The sequence below is a fragment of the Ranitomeya imitator genome, chromosome 5 (genome assembly GCF_032444005.1).
Source record: "Ranitomeya imitator isolate aRanImi1 chromosome 5, aRanImi1.pri, whole genome shotgun sequence".
Lineage (NCBI taxonomy): Eukaryota > Metazoa > Chordata > Amphibia > Anura > Dendrobatidae > Ranitomeya > Ranitomeya imitator.
In genome coordinates, this window is record NC_091286.1 from 301,521,800 (window position 1) to 301,544,824 (window position 23,025).

Genomic DNA, 23,025 nt, shown 5'->3' on the forward strand with positions numbered 1-23,025 from the left:
GGGCCTTGTCGGACCATAGTCCAATTGAAGTAGAGGTTAGATTGGAGGGGGCTCATTCGCTAAGTGTGAGAGAATGGAAGATTCATCCTAATTGGTTACAGAGTATTGAGTTGGAAAGTATAGGACGGGAGGTAGCGGAATTCTTCCTCTTAAATGATGGAAGTACTGATGCTCTTATGATTTGGGATGCAATGAAGGCGTATCTGAGGGGACTACTGTTTAGGGACATTAGTAGGTGTAAGCGGAGGACGAGAGAGGCAGAAAAAGTGGCAGTTGAGGAGTTGAAGGAAGCAGAAGATGGGATGGCTACGCTGGGAACCCCTGAGGCAGAGAGAAGGATGAAAAACGCACAAGATCATTTGGAAAAAATTCTGTTAGGCAAAGCCGAGAGGAAGCGGGATTTCCAAAGGGTATTGTTCTATCAGGAGGGAGAAACAGTGGGACATATGCTGTCGGTAGTGGCTGCTGCTCAGAGAGGTTCTTCATATATACATTCTTTGGACTCTGCTAGTGGAGGTAAAATAACGGAAATGCCTGAAATCTTGAGAGCCTTCGCGGACTTCTATGCAGATTTGTATTCCTCTCGGGCTGGTGAATCGGTCGAGGACACACTGACTTTCTTGGAAGGTCTGGATCTGCCGAGACTGAGTGAGACAGATAGGGAGAGCCTTGAGGCCCCTATCACTGAGGAGGAATTGAGTCGGGCATTGATGTCTATGGCTAATGGGAAGGCGCCTGGGGTCGATGGGCTACCCGCTGAGATCTATAAAGGGTTGGCAGAAGTGTTGATTCCTAGATTAAAAATGGTATTGGAGGAAGCTAGGTCCTGTGGGCGCTTGCCAGCCTCTATGAGAGAGGCCATAATAGTGGTCATTCCAAAGGAGGATAAGGACTTGGGGAAACCGGAGTCGTACCGCCCAATTTCTTTACTAACTATTGATGTCAAGCTTCTGGCCAAGGTGTTGGCTCTCCGCCTCTCTAGTGTTATTGCGAGTCTGGTGCATTCGGACCAATCTGGCTTTATGCCGGATAGATCAACGGCGATCAATTTGCGGAGGTTATATGTAAATTTGCAGGTAGAGTCTGACAACTGTGGTCGAAGAGTGATTGTATCGCTGGATGCACATAAGGCATTTGACAGTGTCGAATGGGGGTACCTCTGGCAGGTGCTGGAATGTATGGGGTTTGGTCCGCAGTTTGTGGCCTGGATACAGCTGTTGTACTCATTACCGTCCGCTAGAATTAGAGTAAACGGGGAGCTATCTCGACCTATAGGGCTGGCTAGGGGGACTAGGCAGGGATGCCCGCTTTCACCCCTCCTGTTCGCGTTGGCTGTAGAACCTCTTGCTGCTAAGATTCGGCAGGCGGATGGGGTCCCTGGGTTTAGGTATGGGAAAGTAGAGGAAAAAATAGCGTTATACGCGGATGATGTTTTGCTGTTCCTGGCGGATCCAGACGATTCACTAAGAGGGGCCGTTGAAATCGTTGAGAGATTTGGTACTGTGTCGGGACTAACAATTAATTGGGATAAGACGGTTCTTTTTAGAGTGGATGACGTAGGAGAGAATGTGAGTGAGGATGTTGGGGATGAGAGGCTGAAGGTGGTTTCCCAATTTAAATACCTCGGAATATGGATTTCGGTGCCAATTGCGGAGTTCCTGCAAAGAAATTTGACTCCTGTTATGGGGGTACTCAAGGCAAAGGTAGATGCCTGGAATAAGCTACATCTATCGGTCGTTGGTAGGGTAAATCTTATTAAAATGGTCCTGATGCCTAAAATTCTTTATGTTCTACATAACGCACCAATTTGGATCCCGCGGGGGAAGTTCAGGCAGATTAACGCCCTTTTTAGAAGTTTGATATGGGGAAGACAATATCCACGTATTAGCCTGGAGACGCTTCAGCGACCCAAGGAAGATGGTGGTTTGGCTTTGCCCAACCCGGAAATATACTTCCTTGCGGCCCAGAGCCAGCATTTGAAGGGCTGGGCGCGAGGGGCGTCATCCAGTGCAGTACAACAGTTAATGGAACAGGTGACGGACCGATGGCTAGGTGTTTGGAGGATGGCTCTTTGAGCACTCTGGGGAAAGTATACCCAACCCTGTTCCTGATTCGTAAATTGTGGAATAGACTAAGGCAGATTCGTGGGGTTAAAGGGCTGACTAAATTCACACCGATATGGTCTAACCACAATTTAAAGGAATTTGAGGCCTTGGGAGGAATATTGGAATGGCAGGATAAGGGAATTTGCTTTGTTCACCAGATAATCCAGCGACAGGAACTGAAGTCCTTCTCCCAATTGCAGGAAGAATTTGGTTTGCGATCCACAGGGGAATATCAGTATGCGCAGATGAGACATGCCTTTAGAGCTCAGAATAAGAAGGCTGATATCAGGGTTCAAGATGATATAGTGTTGGAGTATGTGTGTGGTGACGGAACTACAAGGGGAGTTATTTCCACTCTGTATAAGGACCTTATGCACACGTTCCTGCTAGATTTCCCTATAAAGGCGAGAGCTAAGTGGGAGAGAGAAGTGGGACCGATGGAAAATGAAATCTGGGAATCGGTGATGGAGTGGGTTCCGCGACTATCCTTGAGTGAACCATATAGGATCTCGCAGCTATACATTCTGCATAGGGTGTATAAATCTCCGGAAGTGCTATACAAAGCGGGATTGCGTGCCAATTCTGAGTGTCCGAGGTGTACGAGTGAGAATGCAGGAATATATCACATGATGTGGACGTGTCTGAGACTGGCTGCCTATTGGGTGGTGGTTTTGAGCCGAGTTGAAGCAGCGTATAAGTGCAGAGTTCTTAGAGACCCGATAGTATGCGTGCTGGGATATGTGGAAGAAATTGGAGTTGACAATACTTGGAAGATTGCAATCGCTAGGCTACTCTACATGGCCAGGAAAGTAATAGCACGAAATTGGATAAATGCGGAACCACCTGTGAGAAGGGAATTTATCCAATATGTTCAACATGGTCTAAAATTGGAAAAGGGGGTGTACAAAAAAAGGGGGAAAATAGAAATGTTTAATAAAATATGATCTCCTTGGCTTGATTTGGATTGAGGAGTATAGTCGTCGAGTTTCCTAAGACCTGGATGAGGATAAATTACACAAGGCAGAGAAGGCCTCAGTGGGGTGAAGATTGAGACTGAGCTGTCGTAGGGGGGAGGGGGGTAGTTGGGGTAATGTTGGGGTTTATTAAAACAAGAAAATGTGTATGTGATATAATGCAATGTAAATGGCATTCTGTTGTTCTTCTTTATATTGTTAATAAAAATCTATTTAAATCAAAAAAAGAGATGGCATCCGCCCCCAGGAACAGGAAACCTGTAGCAGAGATATAAGAATGGGGCGGCCCCTCTCTCCTCAGTTTGGTTTCCTGTTCCTGCAGGTGGACGCCTGTCGCAGAGCTCCTACCTCCGGAGGGATCTCCCTCTGATGATTCCGGTCCGGAGGCCGAGGTCCGCGGGGGGGGGCAGCCATAGTCGGCGGCATCGCGTGCGGTGCTGTCCGGTGTCGGGCTGCTGGGTCCGCGCCATCCCTTTCCCTCGCTGGACTCCCCGGCGACCGCTCTGTGCAGGAGGCCGGTCCGGGGATATGGGGGCGTGTCCTTCACTGACGCTGGCGCCGAAGTGAAGGATGACGACTTCCGGTCGCAGGAAGTGACGTCACACGCCGAGGGAGCCGGTGTGCTGGACACTTCCGGGCGGAAGCTGATCCAGTGGCGCGCACACCGCTCCTCTATAAGATACAGCAGCAAAGAGGAGTCGCTGGTCCTGCTCTTCAGACGGAGATGACCGAACCAGCGGTAGATCCGGAGCTGCTGATGCCTGCGCCCAGAATATCGGAAGACACTCAAGCTGCAGCGGTACCCAGGGTCCTGGAGGGGTGAGTGCCTTTGTAAGGCAAGCTACACACACACTGATACCCTGTGCACTATGTTTTATAGGAAGGGAAAGCCACCTCCAAGCAAAAGAATAGGGTCTGTCCACTATGTAAAGAAAAACTCCCTAGGCTTTACAGCAAAAAGATCTGCCAGCCCTGTATCGACAGAACAGTTGCGGAGGAATCTTCTTCCCTATTACAAAACATTAAAACAATTATACGGGAGGAAGTTAAATCTACAGTTAAAGAACAGTTGAAACATCACACAAAGGAGACACCCCCTCCCCCAACAAGTGAACAAGGGTCGGACATAGATTCAGGGGATGAGCCGGGAGCCTTAACCCCCTCTGATGCCTCAGATTTAGACTCCTCAGATGAGGAGTATGGCCACCCATGTTTTCAGTCGGAGGACATTGGGAAGCTGCTCAAACTTGTCAGAACGACTATGGGGGTAGAGACCCCTAGAGAACCACGGACAATCCAAGACACCATGTTTAGCAACTTGGAGGAGAAGAAGCGAAAGTTTTTTCCCTTCCATGATAACATAATCAAATTAATAAAACGTGAGTGGAAAAAGCCTAATAAAAAGATGTCCGTCCCTCAGGCATTAAAACGCAAATACCCCTTTGATGAGGAAGTCTGTGAAAAGTGGGATAAGGCTCCTAAACTAGATGCAGCCATTGCTAGCACCTCTAAAGGGGTTGCGTTACCATTTGAAGACATGGGAGCCCTAAGGGACCCCCTCGACAAAAAAGCAGATGCTTTTCTAAAGTCGGCTTGGGAATAATAATAATAATAATTTTTATTTATATAGCGCCAACATATTCCGCAGCGCTTTACAAATTATAGAGGGGACTTGTACAGACAATAGACATTACAGCATAACAGAAATACAGTTCAAAACAGATACCAGGAGGAGTGAGGGCCCTGCTCGCAAGCTTACAAACTATGAGGAAAAGGGGAGACACGAGAGGTGGATGGTAACAATTGCTTTAGTTATTCGGACCAGCTATAGTGTAAGGCTCAGAAGCAGCGACATGGTCATTTAAACCCGGGGTTGCTGCCACTTGCACGGCACGTGCTATGGTCAAGTGGTTAGAGGAGTTAAGTGACCAAATCAAAAACAAATGCCCGAGAGAGAGGCTTCTGGAAGCATTGCCCTCTCTGCAAGGCGCCGCAAGATTCCTAGCAGACGCCTCGATAGATTCGGTTAGAAGTGCCGCACGTGTGTGTGCGTTATCCAATTCAGGAAGGAGAACATTATGGCTAAAAAATTGGACAGCTGACTTCCAATCAAAGGTCAAACTCTGTGGAGTACCCTGTGAAGGGCAATACCTTTTTGGAAAAGCTCTAGACGAGGTCCTTGAGAAAGCGTCGGACAAAAAGAAGCGGTTTCCACCTCCTTCCTTTCCCAGGCGCCGATGGGATACCTCTCGTTCGTCCTTTCGTGGTGGATATAGAGGGACCCGCGGCCGATCAGATGACAGGTCTAGTCGAGGCAGACCCTGGAGAGAGCGAAAGGAAAGGGGATTCCTTTTCAACAAGCCTCCCCCCAAGCCTGATCCCAAAAGTCAGTGACGCCAGCATTCCGGTGGGGGGAAGACTCCGGCGGTTTGTCCATCACTGGGCAGCGCTGCCGGCTTCTCAATGGATAACAAATTTGTTGTCAGAGGGTCTGAGGTTCAAGTTCTCCAACCTCCCACCAAATCGTGTAAAAATGACCCAGGTGGCGGGAAAAAATCAGGCCATATTAGAAAGAGAAATTTATCTCCTCATGCAAAAAGAGGTGTTAGTAGAAGTACCCCATCAAGAGATAGGGAAAGGGTTCTACAGCACTTTATTTCTAACACCAAAACCAGACGGCTCGCTGAGAGTAATATTCAACCTAAAGGCCCTAAACCATTACATTCAAATAGACAAATTCAAGATGGAAACTTTGAAGACTGCAGTGAAAGTACTCGACCCAAACTGTTACATGGTAGTGATCGATCTTACAGACGCTTACTACCATGTGCCAATCGCTGTCCAACACCAACAATATCTAAGATTAGTGGTAAATCTGGAGGAAACCCCTGTCCATCTACAATATCAATGTCTTCCTTTTGGGGTAGCCATAGCGCCCCGTATATTCACAAAAATTATTTCCGAAGTAGCATCTTTCGTCAGAAAAGAAGACATAATGTTGGTACCCTATTTGGACGATTTTTTGATAATAGCAAAAAACAAAGAAAGTTGCGAAAAAGCGGCCGCAAGAGTACTGGAGGTGCTGACCAGTTTAGGATGGATGATAAACCTGAAAAAATCAAGGCTTGTCCCAACTCAAACTCAAGAATTCCTCGGAATCGTGTTAGATTCAGTCAAGCAGGAGTGTGTCCTCCCACAGAGGAAAGTTCAATCTATTCAGCAGAGAGTACAGTCATTCCAACTACAACAGACTATCTCTCTGAGGAATGCAATGTCACTCTTAGGAGTCCTAACGGCAACAATTCCAGCAACGTGATGGGCACAAAGCCACACACGAGAGTTACAATGGCAGATACTAGCCGAACAAGAAAGAAATCCATACAATCTGAATCGGAAGATTCTTCTATCACCAAAGGTTCAAAACTCACTAGAGTGGTGGCTGAAAACAGAAAATCTAACCAACGCAGTGCCATGGTCAGTACGAGATCCAGTAGTCATTACTACCGATGCGAGTCCGTGGGGTTGGGGGGCACACTTAGGAGATCAGGTCCTACAGGGTCAATGGGGGAGCCCAATGACAACAGCGTCCTCCAATCTAAAAGAATTGTCTGCGGTAAGACTAGCACTTCTTCATATAGGAAAAAGGATTCTGGGAAGACATGTGGTGGTGTTGTCCGACAACAACACAACGATAGCTTATATAAACCGCCAAGGGGGCACAAGATCAACATCCCTTATGGCAGAGGCCAAAGAACTTTTTATATGGGCCGAAAACAACCTTCTTTCACTAACCGGAACATACTTGAAAGGATCAGAGAATCAAGTAGCCGACTACTTAAGCCGTCACACGTTACATCAGGGGGAGTGGTCCCTGAACCAGCGAGTATTTGGGAAAATATGTGCCAGCTGGGGCGTTCCAGACATAGACCTGTTCGCCACAAAACAAAATCGGAAGGTGAAGAGGTTCTATTCTCTGAACCCAAGAGAACACCCGGAGGGGGTAGACGCGTTCCTATATCGGTGGAACTTCCATCTAGCATACGCATTCCCCCCAATACCATTAATCCCGACAGTCCTCAGGAAAATTCGGGAAGACAAAGCACGAGTGATCCTCATAGCTCCCTTTTGGCCGAAAAGAGCATGGTTCACGTGGCTCAGGCGCATGTCTATCTCGGACCCGTGGATCTTTCCGGATGCCCCGGATCTCCTATACCAAGGGCCAGTTCAACATCCCCAAGTTCACAGGTTGCATCTCACCGCCTGGAACTTGAAAGGGGACTTCTGTTAGCAAAAGGATTCTCAAGCCCTTTGGTGACCACATTGCTCGCTAGCAGGAAAAAAGTCACCTCAGACAAATACCAGAAAATCTGGCAAAAATTCCTAGATTTCTCGGGGCGACAGTTGTCTAACTCTGGTCAACAGGTCCCGGTAAAGGAAATTCTTGAATTTCTCCAAAAAGGGTTGGAAAAAGGTCTGTCTACTAGCACCTTAAAGGTGCAAGTCTCTGCCCTTGGTGCACTGTTTGATCATAAACTTGCTGACCACCCTTGGGTCTATAGGTTCATTCGAGCCTCCTTTACTTCCAGACCCTCAAAATTAATACCTAAGGTAGCTCCCTGGGATTTAAATTTAGTTTTAAAGGCTCTAACCGTTTCCCCCTTTGAACCTCTTGATTCTATATCAATAAAATCCTTGACTCTAAAAACGGTTCTCCTAGTTGCCTTAACGTCTGCCCGCCGTACTTGTGAGTTACAAGCTATGTCGGTGAACCCTCCTTACACTACTTTCCATGATGACAAAGTAGTTATTAAAACCGACCCTGCCTTTCTTCCGAAGGTCAATTCTAAATTTCATAGAGACCAGGAGATTATTCTGCCCTCTTTTTGTTCCCAACCAAAATCCCAGGGGGAGAAAACCTTCCATTGTCTCGATGTCAGACGCTGCCTCCTTCAATACTTAGAGGCCACAAAATCTTGGCGTCAGTCATCGGCCCTTTTTGTCACCTTTCAGGGGACAAACAGGGGAAAAAAGGCCTCAAAGGCAACTATTGCACGGTGGTTGCGTACGGCTATTTCACTTTCGTATTCTTTTTCTGGTCAAGTTCCCCCACAGGGTGTTACGGCTCACTCCACGCGTGCTATAGCCACTTCCTGGGCGGAAAGGGCTAACGCCTCGATAGAACAGATTTGTAAAGCGGCAGTATGGTCATCACCCTCTACCTTCTTCCGACATTATAGGTTAGACTTAGGTCAATCAGAGTTGTCTTTTGGGAGAAAGGTGTTGTCTGCTGTCGTCCCACACTAGGAATCTTCTATTTCTTCCTCTCACGTGCGGCGCTGTCATGGTGAAGGGAAAAATGATAATTACTTACGGGTAATTTGATTTTCCAGAACCATGACAGCGCCGCATTAATTCCCGCCCTATCTTGGTGATGGTTGTGTGATTCGCAAAAAAAAAACAAAAAACTTATTGTATATAAGTAAATGTATATATGCAAAACATGTGTGTAGACAGAAGCTAACGAAAGATTATACAAGTGTAAATATGATACATAACTGTGTACTAACAAAGCGGTCATCTTCCATACTCTGGAAACAAACTGAGGAGAGAGGGGCCGCCCCATTCTTATATCTCTGCTACAGGTTTCCTGTTCCTGGGGGCAGATGCCATCTCTCACGTGCGGCGCTGTCATGGTTCTGGAAAATCAAATTACCCGTAAGTAATTATCATTTTCTAAAGTTGAATATCCTTTTAAATGTTGGCTTGTTGTTTCACAGTGCCAGTTCTTCAAATGTATGGCATAATATTTATTTACAGACACAAATACTTACATGACATAATATTTCCAGAAATGCCAGTATTTCACTATGGACTACTGGGCTTCGTTCAAAAAATCAAATCCTCAACCCAGACTGAACAAAATAGAAAGTTCTAAATGTAGAAAGGGTAACCACTCCCCAACGTCCGCTGTACATAAAAACAAGTTTTTAAAAATATAAAGAATATAAATAAAAGTCTCAATCCTCCTTCTTTTCTCTAGTAAAAAATAATGAACTGGAAACAAATTAACATGCTGTATTTGGTATTACAACGTCCACAAAATGTATATTTCTCAAAATTTAACCTTCACGGTAAACCTGGTAAAGAAAAAGCGAAATCGACACGCCAGTATTGCCCATCACTTCGAATGCTCAGAGGAATACAAAAAAGGTGATCAAAAGGAACAAAATGTCGTATGTACCCTAAGTGGTATTGATAAAAACTACCGCTGGCCGCGCCCCAAAGCAAGTCGTATACAGGTCCATCGGAAGAAAAATTCAAAAGTTCTGGGTCTCAGAAATGGTGACAAACTATTTTTTTAACAACATTCAGAATTTTCTTTATCGCTTCATTGGGGGACACAGATAACCGTGGGTGTATGCTGCTGCTGCTAGGAGGCTGACACTATGCAAAAAAGGAAAAGAACACTAGCCCCTCCCCGACAATATACATCCACCGACAGGCACTGAGCACCTCAGTTTGTGCTTACTGTCTGTAGGAGGCGGACCGGGATCTCCCAGATCCGCAGCTAATCATTTTTTGCTTTCGCAGGTTTGTTGTCGTTTACTAATTATATATTGTTTTTCCAATTCAACTTCTAGGGAATCAGGGTGTTAATTCACTCTGCCTTCCCATTATTAGCGGCTGAGCGAGCAGTGTGGTGTCACCCACATCGCAACACTCAGGCCTGCTGGCAGGACATTTGCTGTGCCTTCATTGGTGCCTCTGGGTGAGTTTGGTTGCCGGTCCTTGCCGAATTTCCTCCTCACCCCTCTCCTTGGAGAGAGTTGAGAGGGAGACTGTAGTCACCAGTGGTGACCTCTCCCCAACCCCCCCCCTTTTTCCCTAAGGGGGTTGATGCCGTCTCCTGGAAGAGGGTTCTTCTCTCCAGCGTCCCTGCCTTCCCTTGGGCCCCTGGACGACCCTCATACAGCGCTGAAGTTCAAGGTAATGAAGATCTATCGGGGGAAGGGGATTGTTGTTTGTATTACACGCTGGCTCCCTTCCCTCCCCTGGACCTGTCAGCGCTGCCCTGCTGTCTATTCCATGCGTAGTCCATTCAGCGTCGCGGCTCCCCTTTTTTTACTTTACCTCCTAATCGCCCGCGCTTTCTTGGCGCCCAGTGATATTTTAATACAGCTCACATGCCCCCTTCTGCCGCCGGACCTATCAGGGGTTTCTCTCTTCCCGGTCATTTGCTGTGCACTTAACCACTCCCACCCTCCCCCCCTTCCCCACGAGGCCTCTATTCCTCCTCCACATTGGATTCTGCTTCCTATCCGGACGCTGCTCCTCTCACAGATACCGGCTCAGCTGCAGCTCTTTCCTTCCTGTACGGTAGGCTTTCATCCGTACCCTAGCAACCTTCCCCTGCAGTATATCATACTCCGGAGGCAGCGCTGCAGTAGTTTAGACTTACACAGGCAGGGCTTTCCATCCCTTGTTTTCTTACTATAAGCTCACAGCCTACATATGTCCAACTCTATTGGGGCTTCTGTTTCCAAACCCACCATCATTCATTACGCTTGCTCACGCTGCAAGAAAAAGTGGTCAGCAGGTCAGTCATCACCCTTCTGCCAATCCTGCAGTCCGCCTACCATGTCTGCTCTGCAGGAAGCTTCCGAATCTCGGGATGAGTGCACTCCCCCTCCCCCAGAGTGGGCAGTTGCTATGTCTGTCAGTCTCTGACTTGACTAAAGTATCCCAATCTCTGGTCCAGGCGCTTGAACGACTTCCGCATCTAGCTACAGCCACCAGTGCTCCGACCGTCTCTTATGGTGAGTCGCATGCACCTATTATCGACCCTCAGAGGAACGTTCCGGCCGGCCGTTCTAGAAAGAGGTCCCTGTCTGGCTCCTCTTCCAGCTCTCCGGGTCCCTCAGCAGTTCCCAAGCTGCTCACCTCTTCCCAATTCCCCTCTTCGGAGGAGGACCTTGGGTCGGACATAGATTCCCAGTCCGGCTCTGACTCTGTCTCAGACCAGACGTCTGGCATACATGCTATTGTGGATAGTCTCATCTTGGCTATCTCCCAAACTCTTAAGTTTAAACAGGACGACGTCCCCTCACAGGACCCTTCTGTCTCATTCAAACGGGTCAAGTGTCCTTCTCGCTCCTTTCCCAATCACGAGGAATCCGAGTCTACCCTGTCTAAGCACTGGGAACATCCTGAGAAGCGCTTCCCAGGTAGAAAACACCTGGACGTATTATACCCTTTTAGTGCTGACCTTCTTGCCAAATGGGCAGAATCTCCGAAGGTGGACTTTCATCCAAGACGGTCCTGTCCTTACCTGACGGTGCGTCGCTTAAAGACGCTATGGACAGACAGATTGAGACTCTAGCCAAATCAGCTTTCAAGGCATCAGGAGCTTCCCTCTGCCCCAGTTTCGTCTCCACCTGGGTGGCAAAGGCGATTTCCGCCTGGGCCAAGATTCTTCGACGAGGCATTTTGGCTTCGGCTTCCCCACAGGAACTGGCTGATTTGGCGGACCAGATTGGCCACGCGGGCAAATACGTTTTAGCTGCCTCCTTGGATGCAGCGGCCTGTTCCGCTAGGGCAAGTAACAACATCATTGCTATACGCCGCATTCTTTGGCTCAAAGCATGGAGCACAGATACATCTTCTAAGAAGTCTCTCACCAACCTAGCCTTTCAGGGTTCCAGACTCTTTGGCTCTCCATTAGACCAGATCATTTCTGATGCCACGGGAGGAAAAAGTACTTCCCTCCCTCAGTCTAGACCAAAACGTTTCTTCAATAAAAAGGGCCCTAGGCCTTTTAGGCACTTTCGTCAATTTCGGACCTCTGACTCAGCAGGAGCAACCTTCCGCTTCAGGAGAGCGGAGGAGACCCTCTTACAAGCCTGCCCCCAGATGGAGAACTAAAAGCCAACCTTTCAGGTCCTCTGGCTCCCGTTCCGATAGATTTCTTTCCAAGTGATGGATCGCCCCCACCTGGAATGACTTCCAGGGTGGGAGGCAGACTTCTTTCCTTCCGGGACGCCTGGCTGTCTGTCTGTAGTCAGCGACGGCTGGGTCAGAGAGGTAGTTACCTCCGGTTACAAGATCGAATTTTCTTCCCTTCCATAAAATCGTTTCTTCCTCTCTCGTCCATCAAGGCAACCGTCTCAACTGCCCGGGTTTATTCAGGACATTTCTTCCCTCACAGCTGGCGTAGTCGTTCCTGTCCCTTCAAGCGAGCATTTTTCGGAGTTCTACTCGAACCTCTTTGTAGTCCCCAAAAAGGACGGTTCCCTTCGCCCAATTCTGGATCTCAAGTTTTTGAACCGCCATGTTCGACTCCGCCACTTCAGGATGGAGTCCTTGCGGTCTGTGATTGCCGCCATGGAGCCCGGGGAGTTCCTGTGTTCGGTGGACATTCAGGATGCGTACCTTAATGTTCCTATCTGCGTACGGCACCAGAGGTACCTTCGGTTTGCTATCCAGGAAGAGCACTACCAATTCACGGCCCTCCCGTTCGGCCTGGCATCGGCCCCCAGGGCCTTCACCAAGATCATGGCGGCGGTCATGGCCATCCTTCGTTCCAGGTGGATACTTATCATCCCCTACCTGGATGATCTTTTGATCAGGGGTTCTTCTCATCCAGACTGTGCGCGAAGCCTCCAGATCTCTCTGGACACTCTGACTCGCTTCGGGTGGATCATCAACCGGGGCAAGTCCTCTCTGATTCCCTGCCAGCATCTGTCCTTCCTAGGCATGGAATTCGACATGAACATGGCTCGGGTCTTCCTCCCACTGGACAAGTTCTTCGGTCTCAGGTCAAGGCAGTCCGATTTCTCAAACACCCAGCTCCTCGCTCGCTTCGGTTCTGCATGGCAGTCCTGGGAAAGATGGTTGCCTCCATGGAGGCCGTTCCCTTTGCCCAATTCCAAACACGTCCCGTACAACTGTTTTTTCTCTCCACTTGGAACAGATCCACGACCTCACTGGACCGCCCCGTTCGTCTGCCTCGGCAGGTTCGGCAGTCACTGACCTAGTGGACCCTGTCTTCCTCGCTCCTCAGAGGGAGGTCTTTCCTTCCGCTTCAGTGGCAGGTCATCACCACAGATGCCAGCCTGCTCGGTTGGGGAGCGGTCTTCCGACATCTCACAGCGCAGGGTCGCTGGACCCACCAGGAGGCTCTTCTTCCTATCAACTTACTGGAGATCAGAGCAATCTTCCTTGCCCTACTCCACTGGCAATCACTCCTGGCCGGTCGTCCCGTCTGCATCCAGTCGAACAACGCCGCGGCCGTGGTGTACTTAAACCACCAGGGCGGGATGCACAGCAGTCAGGTAATGGCAGAGGCAGCAAGGATACTTCATTGGGCGGAACATCACGTTCCAGTCATTTCAGCTGTCCACATTCCGGGCGTCGAAAATTGGGCAGCTGACTTCCTCAGCTGCCAGGGCCTGGTGGCGGGCGAGTGGTCTCTCCATCCCTCAGTATTCGACCAGATTTGTCTTCGTTGGGGCACCCCAGACGTCGACCTCATGGCGTCTCGGATGAACCTCAAGGTTCCTCAGTTTGTCGCCAGATCCCGGGACCCTTTGGCCATCAGTCACGACACCCTGGTAATCCCATGGTCGCAGTTTCAGTTTTCTTACCTGTTTCCCCCATTTCCCTTGATCCCAAGGGTGGTAAAAAAGATGAAGTTAGGGGGGATTCTGGTCATACTCGTAGCTCCAGACTGGCCAAGGCGCCCCTGGTACGCGGAGCTGGTCAACATGCTCGCGAATACCCCTTGGAGACTCCCAGACCGCTCAGATCTTCTCTCACAGGGCCCACTCTTCCACTAGAGTTCTAAGTCCCTGCATTTAACGGCATGGCTGTTGAGGTCGCGGTTCTGAGGGAGTCTGGTTTTTCTCCTCAGGGCATACAGACCATGATCAGAGCCAGGAAGCCAGCTTCTTCTCGCATTTACCACAGGTACTGTAAGGCTTTTTTCTGGTGGTGCGAGACACACGACTTCTTTCCAATGACTTTTTCCATCCCGGACTTTCTGGGCTTCCTGCAGTCGGGTCTCGACTCGGGTTTGTCCCTCAGTACCCTAAAGGGTCAAGTTTCCGCCTTGTCCATTCTTTTCCAAAGGGACTTGGCTTCCGTCTCTCAAGTGAAGACTTTTCTGCAAGGAGTTGCTCATCTTCATCTTGCTCCTCCTTTTCGTCCTCCACTGCATCCTTGGGACCTCAATTTGGTTCTCAGTGCCCTTCAGACCGTTCCTTTTGAACCGCTTCAATTCAATTAGAAGAGTTTCCGAGTTGGCAGCATTATCCTGCCGCCCCCGCCTTCCTGATTCTTCATCAGGACAAGGTCGTTCTAAAGGTACCTTCACACTCAGCGACGCTGCAGCGATACCGACAACGATGTCGATCGCTGCAGCGTCGCTGTTTGGTCGCTGGAGAGCTGTCACACAGACAGCTCTCCAGCGACCAACGATCCCGAGGTTCCCGGGTAACCAGGGTAAACATCGGGTTACTAAGCGCAGGGCCGCCCTTAGTAACCCGATGTTTACCCTGGTTACCAGCGTAAAAGTAAAAAAACAAACACTACATACTTACCTACCGCTGTCTGTCCCCGGCGCTCTGCTTCTCTGCACTCCTCCTGCACTGGCTGTGAGCACAGCGGCCGGAAAGCAGAGCGGTGACGTCACCGCTCTGCTTTCCGGCTGACCGACGCTCACAGCCAGTGCAGGAGGAGAGCAGAGAAGCAGAGCGCCGGGGACAGACAGCGGTAGGTAAGTATGTAGTGTTTGTTTTTTTACTTTTACGCTGGTAACCAGGGTAAACATCGGGTTACTAAGCGCGGCCCTGCGCTTAGTAACCCGATGTTTTCCCTGGTTACCAGTGAAGACATCGCTGGATCGGTGTCACACACGCCGATTCAGCGATGTCTGCAGGGAGTCCAGCGACGAAATAAAGTTCTGGACTTTCCTCAGCGACCAACGATCTCCCAGCAGGGGCCTGATCGTTGGTCGCTGTCACACAGAACGATTTCCTTAACGATATCGTTATGAGTGAAGGTACCTTAAGACCTGTCCCCGAATTTCTTCCCAAGGTGGTTTCCTCTTTCCACATAAATGAGGATATCATTCTTTCTTCCTTTTTGCCCTTCTCCTGTTCACTCCTTGGAGAAGTCTCTTCACAAGCTTGACGTTGTCAGGGCCGTTCGGATCTATCTTTCTAGAACTGCCCATTTTCGCAAATCCTACTGTTTGTCATTGCTGAGGGTCACCGGAAAGGCCTTCAAGCGTCCAAATCCACTATTTCTCGCTGGATTCGTTCTGCTATAACGGAATCCTACCGTGCTCGAGAGACACAGCCCCCTTCTGGTGTACGGGCCCACTCCACCAGAGCGGTCGGTGCTTCCTGGGCTGTTCGTCACCAGGCCTCCGCTTTGCAGGTTTGCAAGGCTGCCACCTGGTCGTCTTTACATACATTCACGAGGTTCTACAGGGTTCATACCCAGACCTTGTCAGATGCAGGTTTTGGTAGGAAGGTACTGCAGGCGGCGGTCGCACACCCGCCGACCTAAGCCCTTTTCTCGCTTCCTCTCTACCCACCCTTTTCCGCGACTGCTTTTGGACGTCCCACGGTTATCTGTGTCCCACAGTGAAGCGATAAAGAGGGATTTTTGGTACTCACCGTAAAATCTCTTTCTTGGAGCCTTCATTGGGGGACACAGCACCCTCCCTGGTTATTTATTCTTGGTACCGTGTTTGGGCCTACAAGTCCTGATTGAGTTGGTACTCATGTGTTCTTAGTTATGGTTGTTTCTCCTACTGCTTTTTTTCACCAACTGAGGTGCTCAGTGCCTGTCGGTGGGTGTAAACTGCCGGGGAGGGGCTATTGTTCTTTTCCTTTTTTGCATAGTGTCAGCCTCCTAGCAGCAGCAGCATACACCCACGGTTATCTGTGTCCCCCAATGAATGCTCCAAGAAAGAGATTTTACGGTGAGTACCAAAAATCCCTCTTTTTTAACCATTAAAATGTAAAAAACAAAATTATACAAGTTTGAGGTTTGCCATCTTTGTACTGAATTATGTTACTGGGTCATTTTTACCGCACAATGAATATAGACATTGAAGTGCTAAGAGATTTTTGGTCCTAATTTTTGTATAATGAAATAATTTAGTGCAACTGTTTGTTTTACTTCTTTACGTATCTCAAATTAATATTCCTCTCATAGTTACGTCAAGTCCTTGAACATTTGTCACAGCTAAATGAAAGCCAATACCTCAAGATACTCACCAGCCTCGCTGAAGTTGCCACTACAAATGGTCATAAACTCTTAAGGTAATGGAATCACATAATTTCTTAATATTGTTAGGAAGGGTGAAAACTTTTATCCTCTGTCCACAGGGTGATCTCTGGGACCTCCACCAGTCACACAGACACAATAATGGGGGTTTGCGTCCTCCGCTTAAATGGATCAGTGGCCATGTATGTGCACCATCTCTTCATTCCAAGTCTGAGATTAATAAAGGTGGCCAAGTGTTGTACTTGCACTCTTATACACATTGGATGGATGACTGCGTGCATATGTGACTAATACTTTATTATAATGGGGTGTAAGAGCCCCATTCTTGTGTAGGCATTCCTTCACGTAATGATGCAATTGAATTATGTTTATAAATACCGTATTTTCTGGCGTATAAGATGACTTTTTAACCCCTGAAAATCGTCTCAAAAGTCGGGGGTCGTCTTATACCCCGGGTACGGCGTGTGCAGGGAGCGATCCTGGATGGTTCCCAGGTTCTGAAGGAGAGGAGACTCTCCTTCAGGCCCTCGGATCTATATTCATGTAAAAAATAAAGAATAAAAATAAAAAATATGGATATACTCACCCCTCCGCCGGACCCTGGCTCTCAGCGGTACAAGCGTCTGCCTCCGTTCCTAAGAATGCATTGAGCGTAGGACCTGCGATGACGTCGCGTGACCGATCGCGTAACCGCGACGTCATCGAAGGTCCTTCACTCACTGCATTCTTAGGAACGGAGGCAGACGCTTGCACTGATGAGAGCCAGGGTCCGTCGGAGGGTGAGTATATCCATATTTCTTATTTTTATTCTTTATTTTTTACATGAATATGGATCCCAGGGCCTGAAGGAGAGTCTCCTCTCCTCCAGACCCTGGGAACCATATGCACCGCACACGCCGTATAAGATGACCCCCGTCTTATACGGTGGGTATATCCCAAATTCCATATTTTATATGGAAAAGTTGGGGGTCGTCTTGTACGCTCAGTCGTCTTATACACCAGAAAATACGGTTTATTTTAGATTTGGTATAGCAAAAAGGACGTGAAAATGAAGCCATTAAGATTAACACTTCTGCTTATAAAGGCAAGTTGCATTTTTTTTTCTACCTCCTCTGTACAATGAAGACACAAAAGAGAATAGTAAAACCAAAAACACTCAGTTTGAAAAAATGTTGCAGTAATCCGCAAGTGCTAGTAAAAGATGTAAAAAACAGGGTATTTGGTTAATACGTTTTTTGCAAAAAATGTATACTAAGCTGCTCTACCAATCTTCACGGTATACCCTTATCAGAGCAGTCCTAACTAATGTATGCAATCCCTATCTGATGTATTTAAAAACCTGATCATCTGTATATAACCTGTGTGAACAGGGTTCAGAGAGGAAAAATCCATGTGTGCATACAGGGTAGAACAGCTTTTGTGCAGATAGCCCAAGAGGAGTGGTGGAACTCCCCAGTCTTGTAGACACAAGAGAACAATTATGGAAACAGGAACACATGGGCTACTTGCACAGTGAACAAGTCTGTATGATCATGTTCACACACCACCAAGAAACCTGAAGACACAAAAGAGAATAGTAAAACCAAAAACACTCAGTTTGAAAAAATGTTGCAGTAATCCGCAAGTGCTAGTAAAAGATGTAAAAAACAGGGTATTTGGTTGATACGTTTTTTGCAAAAAATGTATACTAAGCTGCTCTACCAATCTTCACGGTATACCCTTATCAGAGCAGTCCTAACTAATGTATGCAATCCCTATCTGATGTATTTAAAAACCTGATCATCTGTATATAACCTGTGTGAACAGGGTTCAGAGAGGAAAAATCCATGTGTGCATACAGGGTACTGTGCAAGTAGCCCATGTGTTCCTGTTTCCATAATTGTTCTCTTGTGTCTACAAGACTGGGGAGTTCCACCACTCCTCATACAGACTTGTTCACTGTGCAAGTAGCCCATGTGTTCCTGTCTCCTCTGTACAATGTAGGATGCCTGACTATTTTAGATGTGCAACGTAAAGGATGTGGATTTGTTGCGGATTTTCCACTGTATATCTGCAGCATTTTGACACAAATTTCACTCTGTATTGCAAAAGTGAAGATCGCAATTAATTTCATACAAAGTAATACCTTTGCATGATTCACCATTCCACTGTTACTGAGAAATCAGCGTTAGAATTTATATAAGGCCGGGATCACACATGCGAGAAACACGTCCGTGTCTCGCATGTGAAACCCAAGCTCTGGCATCGGCACTTGGGAGCGGAGCGTGCGGCTCCATGTGTTGCTATGCGGCCGCACGCTCCGCTCTGGAGTGCAGGTGCCAGAGCTTGGTTTTCACATGCGAGACACGGACGGGTTTCTCGCATGTGTGATCCCGGCCTAATAATGAGGCTGTATATCTGAAGCCTCTGTCACTTCAGCTCTATTTCCTATCCAGCGCTACCTCCTCCTGCTTGATTGATGGCTTCTTTGTCTGAAATCACACAAAATAGAGGCTGTGAGTCAAGCAGGAGGAAGCGACGCTGGGTGGCAAATAGAGCTGGAGTGACACAGGCTTCTGATCTGCAGCGTCATTTTTATAGAAATTCTGACGCTGATGTCTCAGTAATGGAGGGACAGACTGGCCATATACTGGTATTGCTGGACTTGTCTGTGAAAGAGCTACATGCACATACAAATAGTTGTGAATTCCTGCTGACAGATTCCCTTTAAAGTAAGGTAAGCAATCTGTACCTTTCTGAACACCGTGTTAACCGTTTACTGTAGAGATTGAGTTCATCTACGCTGTATGAATAAGTGCCATTCTAAAGAAATTCACATAAAACTCTGCATCAAAAGTATCTCCAGTAGTTATGAAGCTCAAATGAAGAGTCTGCTACGGATTGTGCGGATATTCTGCCATGTTTTTCGCCTTGGACCTTCTTCCCCCAGTAATGGAAATGATATGGGCTACAATGGAAACAAAACGCCAAGAAACCAGGTGTTCAAGGTCAGAAAAGTATATGACGTTTTTAGGAAGATAGACGTAAAAGAGCTGAATGTGACAAAGCATGCACTCATTTATCACACCCCTACTGAACAGGACGTAAGTTTGGTCAACCTCATGCATGCTCATTTTCAGTTTAGTCCAATGACTTCCCTTTTATCTGTCAATCAAAATGCCTTTTTATACTTTCTTGTATATTTTTTGTCATTTTCCTTTTTTTTTTTTTTTGTGTTTAAAATGAAGCTTCATTTTGGAGCCCCTTTTTGGGATATGTTAAAATTCATCCTCATCTTAAAAAAAGAGGAATTTTTCCTCCTCTGAGATGGAGCTTCTCTTTAGCTTTGCAATCCACTTGGTTTAACTTGATCTAAGATTATATAATTCTATTACAATATTTGTTACATTGTTACTAGTAAAACTAGGTAATCCTATTCCCTATAGTACTTTTATGTTTTGGTATTATGTATATCTGTACGAAACAAGATGGCATTAAACATTCTCTTCCCAGGTTATTTCGGGTAAAGTATATGAGTGTTACAAGATAAGTGCTATAAATGTAAAATCCCGTGATGATCAGATCAATTAATCAAAAGCGTTCCCAAATTTAGTCAGAATTTGGCCTCATTCATACATCCATGAGTCACATACGTTCTCTCTGTGTTTTTCACAGATAGTAATGTAAATAGCCTTTAAGAGAATTAAGAGGACTGGAACGTTAGCACCATGTACCAGATGTAGCAATCCTAGAAGTCAATATCGCAACCCTTTAACAAGGCTTGGGGTAAGAGGCCAAACCAGAAATTCCTTTTGCAGGCACGTGTTTGGGAGTGTTTGCCTCTCATCAGTGCAAAGCAAGAGGTTTGACTTAGCTTGGTGAGAAGTCTCTGAAAGGGAAATGTAATTAAAATAAATAAAGATAAGTTTGAATTGCCCACTTTTCCGCATTCAAAAATAGAGTAAAAAATTAAGCATATTTGGTATTGTTGCATTTGGAAAAGTCTGATTTTTTTTTTTCAAAATATAAGTTTATCTTAAGGTACGGTAAATGCTATCAATAAAATAATAAATTGAAATGCACATCTAACCTCCAAAAATGCAAGCTCTCCACTAGTTCCTTGATAGAGAAATGAAAACGGTTATAGGAAAATTGAAATCCCCCAAATTATCATTTATTTTTTTAATTCGTTTTTTTTTTATCCACTAAAAAATGAAGTTTGATATATAGTTGTACTAACCTCAAGAATTAAATTATGTTCCCTAGTCATTCTTGTTGTACAATGAATATCGTAAAAACAAAACCAAACAAGCAATGGCAGAATTGTGTTTTGTTTTTTTCCCCCCATTTTTATCACACTTCTAGCTGAAGAGCCCGGCGTTGCCTGGACATAGTAAATATCTGTGGTTAGTTATAGCACGTCACTTCTCTTATTTTCCCATCCCGCCTATCATTTTCCCAATCACATCTCTCATTTTCTCCCTCACATCTCTCATTTTCTCCCTCACTCCTCTCATTCCCCCCCTAACACTTGTCATTTCAACCTCACATCTGTCATTTTCTGATCACTCCATTATTTTTCCTCACTCCTCTCATTTTGCACTCACACCTTTTCATTTTCACCTCATCACCTCAGTATATACATGTTTGTCATCTCCCTTATATATAGTATACATCTGTATGTCATCTCCTGTATATAGTATATACCTGTATGTCATCTCCCCTGTATATATTATATACCTGCTGTGTGTCATCTCCCCTATATATAGTATATACCTGAATGTCATCTCCTTCTATATATAGTATATACCTGTATGTCATCTCCTCCTGTATATAGTATATACCTGTGTGTCATCTCCCCTGTATATAGTATATATCTGTGTGTCATCTCCTCCTGTATATAGTATATACCTGCATGTCATCTTCTATATATAGCATATACCTGTATGTCATCTCCTCCGGTATATAGTATATACCTGTAGGTCATCTGCTCCTGTATATAGTATATACCTGTGTGTCATCTTCTCCTGTATATAGTATATACCTGTATGTCATCTCCTCCTGTATATATATGTACCTGTATGTCATCTCCTCTATATAGTATATACCTGTGTGTCATCTCTCCTGTATATAGTATATACCTGTGTGTCATCTCCTCCTGTATTAGACCTCGTTCACACGTTATTTGCTCAGTATTTTTACCTCAGTATTTGTAAGCTAAATTGGCAGCCTGATAAATCCCCAGCCAGCAGGAAGCCCTCCCCCTGGCAGTATATATTAGCTCACACATACACATAATAGACAGGTCATGTGACTGACAGCTGCCGTATTTCCTTTATGGTACATTTGTTGTAGTTTGTCTGCTTATTAATCAGATTTTTATTTTTGAAGGATAAGACCAGACTTGTGTGTGTTTTAGGGCGAGTTTCGTTTGTCAAGTTGTGTGTGTTGAGTTGCGTGTGGCGACATGTATGTAGCGACTTTTGTGAGATGAGTTGTGTGTGGCAACATGCGTGTAGCAACTTTTTGTGTGTCGAGTTGCATGTGACAGGTTAGTGTAGCAACTTGTGTGCAGCAAGTTTTGCGCATGGCGAGTTTTGCACGTGGCGAGTTTTGTGTGGTGCTTTTTGAGTATGTGCAAGTTTTGTGTGAAGAAATTTTGCATGTGTTGCAAGTTTTGTGCATGTGGCAATTTTTCCGCATGTGCAAGTTTTGCGTGTGGCGAGTTTTCCATGAGGTGAGTTTTGCACTTGTGGCGAGTTTTGCAAGAGCCTAGTTTTTGCATGTGGCGAGTTCTGCGCGTGGCGAGTTTTGAGCGGCGACTTTTGTGTTTCGACTTTTATGTGGCGAGGTTGGAGAATGTGTGGTGAAATGTGTGCTGAGGGTGATATGTGTTCAAGCACGTGGAAGTGTGTGGCGCATTTTGTGTGTGTGTTCATATCCCCGTGTGTGGTGAGTATCTCATGTCGGGGCCCCACCTTAGCAACTGTACGGTATATACTCTTTGGCGCCATCGCTCTCACTCTTTACGTCCCCCTTGTTCACATCTGGCAGCTGTCAATTTGCCTCTAACACTTTTCCTTTCATTTTTTCCCATTATGTAGATAGGGGCAAAATTGTTTGGTGAATTGGAATGCGCGGGGTTAAAATTTCGCCTCACAACATAGCCTATGACGCTCTCAGGGTCCAGACGTGTGACTGTGCAAAATTTTGTGGCTGTAGCTTCAACGCCTCCAACACTTTTCCTTTCACTTTTTTTCCCATTATGTAGATAGGGGCAAAATTGTTTGGTGAATTGGAACGCGCGGGGTTAAAATTTCACCTCACAATATAGCCTATGACGCTCTCGGGGTCCAGACGTGTGACTGTGCAAAATTTTGTGGCTGTAGCTTCAACGCCTCCAACACTTTTCCTTTCACTTTTTTTCCCATTATGTAGATAGGGGCAAAATTGTTTGGTGAATTGGAATGCGCGGGGTTAAAATTTCACCTCACAACATAGCCTATGACGCTCTCGGGGTCCAGACGTGTGACTGTGCAAAATTTTGTGGCTGTAGCTGCGACGGTGCAGATGCCAATCCCGGACATACATACACACATACACACATACACACACACACACACACACACACACACACACACACACACACACACACACACACACACACACGT

The 23,025-nt window shown here is 46.5% G+C and overlaps 1 protein-coding gene across 4 annotated transcripts in view; it reads left to right on the forward strand.

The window, feature by feature from the left end:
- The window catches only part of HACE1 (HECT domain and ankyrin repeat containing E3 ubiquitin protein ligase 1), a 163,121-nt gene that overhangs the window by 37,007 nt on the left and 103,089 nt on the right, over nt 1–23,025 (forward strand). Inside the window, exons 10-12 of one of the 4 annotated variants that reach the window (XM_069726306.1) lie at nt 16,304–16,410; nt 16,477–16,557; nt 19,212–19,362. In XM_069726306.1, the coding sequence (XP_069582407.1) occupies nt 16,304–16,410; nt 16,477–16,557; nt 19,212–19,362 (339 nt within the window). Of the gene's footprint in view, nt 1–16,303; nt 16,411–16,476; nt 16,558–19,211; nt 19,459–23,025 lie in introns of all 4 variants that reach the window. The other 3 variants (XM_069726303.1, XM_069726307.1, XM_069726304.1) reach the window with 3 other exon arrangements.